The sequence below is a fragment of the Penaeus monodon genome, chromosome 38 (genome assembly GCF_015228065.2).
Source record: "Penaeus monodon isolate SGIC_2016 chromosome 38, NSTDA_Pmon_1, whole genome shotgun sequence".
NCBI lineage: Eukaryota > Metazoa > Arthropoda > Malacostraca > Decapoda > Penaeidae > Penaeus > Penaeus monodon.
Window position 1 is genome coordinate 28,409,082 of NC_051423.1, and position 7,836 is coordinate 28,416,917.

At 38.2% G+C, this 7,836-nt stretch overlaps 1 protein-coding gene across 1 annotated transcript in view; it reads right to left on the bottom strand.

Moving 5' to 3' along the window:
• LOC119596780 overlaps positions 1 to 7,836 on the bottom strand; it is a 27,167-nt gene that overhangs the window by 205 nt on the left and 19,126 nt on the right. The window contains exons 4-6 of the mRNA XM_037946105.1: positions 6,689 to 7,828; positions 5,835 to 5,916; positions 15 to 4,500 (exon numbers count right to left, since the gene is read on the bottom strand). Coding sequence (XP_037802033.1) covers positions 15 to 4,500; positions 5,835 to 5,916; positions 6,689 to 7,828 — 5,708 coding nt within the window. The remainder of the gene's footprint in view (positions 1 to 14; positions 4,501 to 5,834; positions 5,917 to 6,688; positions 7,829 to 7,836) is intronic.

Consider the following 7,836-nt stretch of genomic DNA (forward strand, 5'->3'; position numbering starts at 1 on the left):
TCTTGTTCCTTGACCTGTTGAGCACCATCACTGCATGCCTTACTCGTGTCTAAAGATGTTTCAGATTGTGTTTCTCCGGGTGTTTGTGAATCACTTCTTGAAGAGGTCTTAGTTATTGTGTTACAATCATCTTTGTGCTTCTCAGATAAGCTATCTTTAGCTGGAACATCTGCCCTAACTTTTTCTTTTCTTGAGTCTTTTCCTCTGGGCTCATTCTTACTTCTCCTACTTCTACTTTTACTTCCATGACTGCTCGTAGCAGTACTTCTATGAGAGGCTTCCTTTTTCTTCCTGCTAGACTCCTGTGATTTTGATTTCTTGGTCCCTGATGATTCTCTGCTGGAAGTAGACTTTAAATGTTTTAGGTCTCCTTCTGGGATGACATTTCTTGTAGCAGAGGTACTCTTGGTGGAAATTTTAGCAACATCTGCTGTCAACTTCTTAGCTTCTATACTTTCCTGCACATCTTTACTCTTCCCCTTTTCTGGTGAAGTTTCATTAATTCCTTGACATGACAGTTCTGAATCTTTCTTTGTGGTCTCACCTATTGTCTTTGTGGATTTGATTTTGTTGTCAATTTGATTATCCTCTACTAATTTCTGTTTACATTCTGCTGAACTGTTATCAGAGGGTGATATACTAGCACTGGGCCAACTGGACACATTAGCTGTGGATCTGCTACTAATATTACTATCTGTCAAATCTTCTTCCACATTCTGCTCATCAGGATCAGGAATTTTAACAAATGATCTTGAAATTGACACTCTTAATGATAAAGATTTTGGATCTTCATTTTCTTCTCTATCCTCACTAACTGATTTTAATTCATCTAATTCAATAATATCTGGTGAATTACTCTCAGCGGATGGTATTGTAGTATCTTTAGTTGAGTTACAAATATCTTCATCATTCACTTTCTTCTGAGTACCATCTTCAACCAAGTGACTATCCAAATCTTCTGATGTACAAATTGAAGCTAGGCTTTCTCCTTCACTTTGAGGTTTCTTGGGTGAAGTGTGTAATGTTTCCTCATTTGATAACTGAGAAGAGTCCTTAGTTGGTACTTGAGTGGAGTCAGTTGCTGGTACTGTAGACTCCTTAGTTGGTACTTGAGTGGAGTCAGTTGCTGATACTGTAGACTCCTTGGTTGGTACTTGAGTGGAGTCAGTTGCTGATACTGTAGACTCCTTGGTTGGTACTTGAGTGGAGTCAGTTGCTGATACTGTAGACTCCTTGGTTGGTAAGTGAGTGGACTCCATTGGTATTTGAGGAGACACTTTTGCTGATTCCCGAGGAGAATCCACAGATGTTATTAGATTGGAGTCTCTGTTTGTTATTTGAGTTTCCTCAGTTGGTTCTTCAAGAGAGTCCCTTGATGATACTTGAAGCTTCTTCACTGCCACTTCAGCAGTTTCCTTTGTGGATATATGAGAGACTGTAGTTGTTACTTCAGCCAAGTTCTCTGCTGATTTCTGGTGCTCCGTAGTTGGTGCTTCAGTAGAATCTGTAACTGATATTTCAGATGATTCCTCTGCTGATATTTCAGGAGAATCTTTTGTTGGTAGTTGAGTGGCATCCTTTGTTGATACTTCAGAATCCTTTACTTTTTGAGTGGAGTCTTTTACTGACACTCCAGAAGACACCTTGCTTGGTACTTCAGTGTTGTCAGTAGTTTCTTCACAAGATGGCTTAGATGATGGTAAGGAGCTGTCTTTGGGTATTATCTGACAGGATTCTTCAGCTGCCACCTTGGATGGTGCTTGAGAACAGTCTCTGGTTGGTTCTTGAGAACTGTTCCTTGAAGAAAATTCACACTCTATGGGCAGCATTTCTTTCAAGTCATCAGTAGAATTTTCACTGGAATCTTTGGTAACTTTTTCACTTGTGGTTTTACTAGGAGTCTCAGGTTCACTGGAGTCCTCCTCACAAACCTGGGGCAACTCCTTAGAGGAATCAGTGGGTGAATTCTTGCTGGATTTTTCCAAAGATGTTTTGCTACAATCCACCAAGGACATATCACCAGAATTCTCTGATGATACTGGTCCTGTATCCTTGCATGGAAACATTTTACTGGGATCTTTAGATAACTTATTTGATTCCTCTGGAGATGTTAGAGAGGAACTGTCATGAGTTTGACTTTTATTAGAAGAAATTTCTTTGTCTGAAGCTTTACTAGACCTTTCTGAGGTATCTTTTTCTGACTCCATGGCTGATACTGACAAGGAAGTCACATTGGCAATTTCATCTCCTTCATTCAAAACTGGTGCAGAGACACCTGGCAAAGAAACACTACTTATGTCTGTCTCTGGGGGTTTCCGTGGGCTGTCTACTGACACTTGATCGCTATCTTTCACTACTACATCCTGTTGTGAAGCTGTGCTAGAATCCAGTGTAGCTTCCCTGCAATCATTCAGACGGCATTCCCCAGTAACTTCAGAAACATTGGAAACTTCAGCAACTACCTCCAAGTTCTCCACTGAGGCCTCATTACCATCCTCCTCTGTGGTCTGCCTAGGGTGCTTTGCAAGAACTTCACCAGAATTTACTGCTGGAATTTCTTTGGAATTCTTGATGTTCTTGTCATTTTTCCTCCTATCATTGTCACCCTGTGGACCTTCACTGGAATCTACTGATGAAATCTTATTGGTATTATCTAATGGAACATCACTGAAGCCTGATGATGGAAAATCAGTGGGTGTCAGTGATACAACTTCACTGGAGTCTACAGCTGGAATATCACTCTTAGTGTCATTAGTATCTTTTAGGATATCATCAGACTCCTCTGGTAAAACACTTTCACTTGAGTCGGTTCCTGCAACTTCACCTGGGGTAGTCACTGGAACTTCACGGGCTTCCTCTGATGGAGTGTTAGTAGAATCTTTCACTGGATTTTCAGTTGATTTTCTAAAAGAATTCTCTGCTGATATTATGTTGGAGTTCTTTACTGGAACTTCACTGGAATCCATTGATAAAACTTCAGTGGACTCCCTTCTAGAAATTTCTATGGTGTTCTTGGGTGAAACAATATTGCAGTCCTTTGATGAATCATCACTGGAGTCCTTCAGTAAAATTTTGCTTGAGTCCCTTGACGAAATTTCAGTGGAATTTTTTCCAGAAACTTCAGTGGAGTCCTCTGATGGAGCATCACTGGAGTTCTTTGCTGAAGCATCACTGGAGTCCTTTGATGAAGCATCATTGGAGTTCTTTGATGAAGCATCATCAGTGTCCTTTAATGAAGCATCACTGGAGTCCTTTGATGAAGCATCATTGGAGTTCTTTGATGAAACATCATCAGTGTCCTTTAATGAAGCATCACTGGAGTCCTTTGATGCAGCATCATTGGAGTCCTTTAAAGAAGCATCATTGGAGTCCTTTGATGCAGCAGCATCAGTGTCCTCTGATGAAAACTGACAAGAGTCCTTCACTGAAACTTCATGAGAGTCCTTCTCTGAAACATCACTGGAGTCTTTTACTGAAACTTTTTCAAAGTCCTCTGATACTTCACTAGAGTCCTTCACTGAAAGTTCACTAGAGTCCTCAACTGAGACTTCTTGAGAGTCTTTTACTGAAACTTCGCTGGAGTCCTTTACTGAAACTTCATTGGAGTTCTTCAAGGAAACATCAATGGAGTCTTTCCCTGAAAATTCATTGGAGTCCTTTGATGAAACTTCACCAGAGGCCTCCACCGACATTTCAACGGATTCTTCCACTGAGTCCTTCACAACTGATACATTGGTATCCTTTGCTTGTTGCAGCACCCCTTGATCTTTGTTGGTGTCCTTTCCACTTGCTTCAGCAAGGTTCTTTTGTCCGATTTCATCAATATTTCCCAATGAATGGTCCCTCGATAGATTGATACAAGACTCTTCTTCACCTTTGGTTGACTTAACCAGTTCATCTTCAGTGGTATCCTCTGATGGTACTTCAGTTGGTGGAGTCTTACTGGGGTCCTTCACTGGACTTTTATGTGGAACTTTATCAGAGTCTTTTTCAGGAACATCACTAGAGTTGTCTGGCATACCTGAGGAAATCTCTGAATGTTTACCTAAATCCTTAGGTGAAGCTATGCACAAATCTTTGTTCACCTCACTGACGGCTGATGAGCTATGGGTTCCTTTACCACTCTCACTAGATGGGGAATCAGATGAAATTTCTATACCATGTAATATTTCAAATTCTTTTCCTGGTGAGTTTTCCTTATCATCTAATGCTTTAATACCTTCTTCCTGCCCTTCTACGACTACACTACTTGTTGACTGACTTGCACAGTCTTCACCACTAACACTGCTACCTTTGTCCCTGCTGCAAACTTGTTGATTGTCATCAGGTCTTTGCCCTTTGGTTATTGCACATTCTTTCTCTTTTGCACTATTCTTCTTGTCAAAAATTATTTCCACGTTTTCGTCACCACTTGGGCCCTTTTCTTCCATCTCACTGTATGAGGGTATGTGAAGACTAAATGATGAATCAGATCGTTCTCTTCTCACAGGGCTTTCAAAGCTGGAAAAGAATAACGATGTATTTTATCACACTATGAAACTATTTCAACATACTGTATACTATGCACACTAATTCACATTCACTCACTCATTTTCACCCAATCTCATTCTCATTTTTTCACTCACTTTCACTCTCATTCACTCATCCTCTCACTCACTCATTTACTCACTCCCTTTCACTCACTCTCATTCTCACTCACCCACTCACTCATTCTCACTTAATCTCACTCACTCACTCAATTTCACTCAATCTCATTCACCCATTCACTTTCTCATTCTCTCTCTCTCTCTCTCTCTCTCTCTCTCTCTCTCTCTCTCTCTCTCTCTCTCTCTCTCTCTCTCTCTCTCATTCACTTTCACTCATTCACTCATTCACTCACTTTCACTCATTCACTCACTTTCACTCATTCTCTCACTCACTTTCAATCATTCTCTCACTCAATTTCACTCATTCTCTCACTCACTCACTATCTCTCAATCTCACAAACTCACTCATTCACACACTCACTCACTCACTTACTCACTCACTCTCTCTCTCTCTCTCTCTCTCTCATTTTCACTCACTCACTCATTCATTAACTCTCTCATTCACTCACTCACTTTCACTCATTCTCTCATCACTCTTACTCTCACTCACTATCACTCACTCAATCTCAAAAACTCATCCTAACCCACTCACACTCTCATTCAACACTCACTCACTTTTACTCACTCATTCTCATTCTCATTCTCATTTTTACCCAATCTCATTCTCATTCTTACACTCATTCATTTTCACTCTCATTCAATCACTCACTCTCACTCTCACTCTCACTCTAACACAAACACAAACACAAACACAAACACAAACACAAACACACACACACACACACACACACACTCACACTATCTATCTATCTATCTATCTATCTATCTATCTATCGATCTATCAATCGATCTATCTATCTATCTATCTATCTATCTATCTATCTATCTATCTATCTATCTATCTATCTATCTATCTATCTATCTATCTATCTATCTATCTATCTCTCTCTCTCTCTCTCATTTTCACTCAATCTTTCACTCACGCTAACTCTCACTCACTCATTCACTCACTCATTCACTCATTCATTCACTCACTCACTCACTCACTCACTCACTCACTCACTCACTCACTCACTCACTCACTCACTCACTCATTCACCTTCTCACTCACTCATTCACCTTCTCACTCACTCTTACTCTCATTACTCTCACTCACTCCCTCACTCTATCCCCACATACATACACATTTTATACAAATTAATGAATATAAATCAATAACTAACAGTGTTACACATGTCCAAGTCATACCTTCCAGGCTGTAGTGTTACAATTGCTGGATATAACTGCTGTCTTGAAAGGTTCCTTCTGATGTTTGAGGAGTCTGAGCGCCCTGGTGAACATAATAAATGTTAAAAATGCTTATAATTATCAATCATCATTAATGAATTTATGGATTAGTAAGAATAATAAACATCAGGCCAAAACAGGGTTGAGTATTTTTCTATAGCATTCCCATGTATAAATACAGCTTTACTACATCCATGTATTCTTCTGCAGTTAGAACCCTAATATCAAATAAAATATATATGATAATTCTTTAGAACTACATACTTTCAAATGGCTTTATTGCTTTCTTTTGAATGGTAAATAGAAACGAGCACTATCAGAACAACACAACTGAAATCAAAACAGGAATCAAATCAAATCTGACTTCCTTTCAATTTTCATCACTTCTGCTTTACTATCATTGTACAAGAACCTGCTATAAAAAAAAACAAAGCAATATATATATATATATATATATATATATATATATATATATATATATATATATATATATATATATATATACATATACATATATATACATATATATACATATATATACATATATATACATATATATAAACATATATATATACAAATATACAATATATACATACATATATATACATATATATACATATAATATACATATATATATACATATATACATTATAATATATACATATATACATATACATATATAATATAACATATATATATATACATATTATACATATATATATACATATATATATATATATATATATATATATATATATATATATATATATATATATATATAAAAGAGAGAGGTAAACCAAAGTTGTAAAACATACCTGGTGAGCTTGGTTGAGGCGGAGATATCTCATCCCTCTCCCTTCGTTCTGGTGTTAGGAAGGCCATATTCCACATGGAGTCATGATACTCTGAGTCATGATCGTTGATGCCATCACTGTACTGCACAGACTTCAGAAGAACATTTCTCACAGGACTGTTACTATTGCTCCCTGAATCATTTCCACCTCCATCACCACCTGTGCCACTTCCTCCACGGCTGTTTTCTTCATCACCTGCACTATTGACTCTACTCCCACTTGTGTTAGTGTTAGTACTTCCTAGAAAGCAGTCACTGGAGCTCTCTTTTCCATGACTAGTGTTTTCAGAAACAATGTTAGATGTTGCTACAACTGAGAGAGCTGCTGTATCTTGACACACTACCACACTACTTTCAGCATTCAAACTTCCATCTGCTTCTTTTAATGAATCTTCCACAGCCAACTGTTCAGATTTTTCTTGTTCTTTACATGTGGATGGCTTGAGGTTGGATGCCACAGGCTGTTCAGATGATACAATAATTTCTGAAGTTTTCAAAATTTCATCATCTTGATCTGATGTTTCTTTTCTTCCTACCTCTTTCTTGGCTTCTAAATTACTTTTCACATTATTCTTAATATCAGTTTCATTTGTGCTAGTCTCTTTTTTCACTTGGTCTCCTGATGCCTCAGTCCGAAGCTTTCTATTACAATTCTGCTCTTTTAATTTTTCAGAAGGGTGGGGTGGACTCCTTAGTACAGTGTGTGGTGAGGGACCATCTAACCTTCTTAGAGTTTCTTCTATGTCGTCATCCACGTTTCGTTCACTTTGTGCTGCTGGTGCCAGTTTGTCTTGATTTCCCCCTTGTGTAGAACTATCTTTATGATCAGCATTTTCAGAATCACAATTTTCATCTAGTCCCATGTCTAAATCTTGCTTGTCTTCTTGTGCCTTTGCTTGTGATCTTTCAGCTGTTCTTTTGCAAACAGGTAAATTACTATTCTTGTCTGAATTAGCTGCTTCTCTATTCTTCAGTCTTTTAGCTCTGCCCGTTAAATTTTCATCGAGTTCTACAGTACTTGCTATTTTCTTAGGCACATTTTCTTTGGGATTTTCTGTAAGCTGACTTCCATCCGACTCAACACTTGGTGATGAATTTGTATCTTTCACA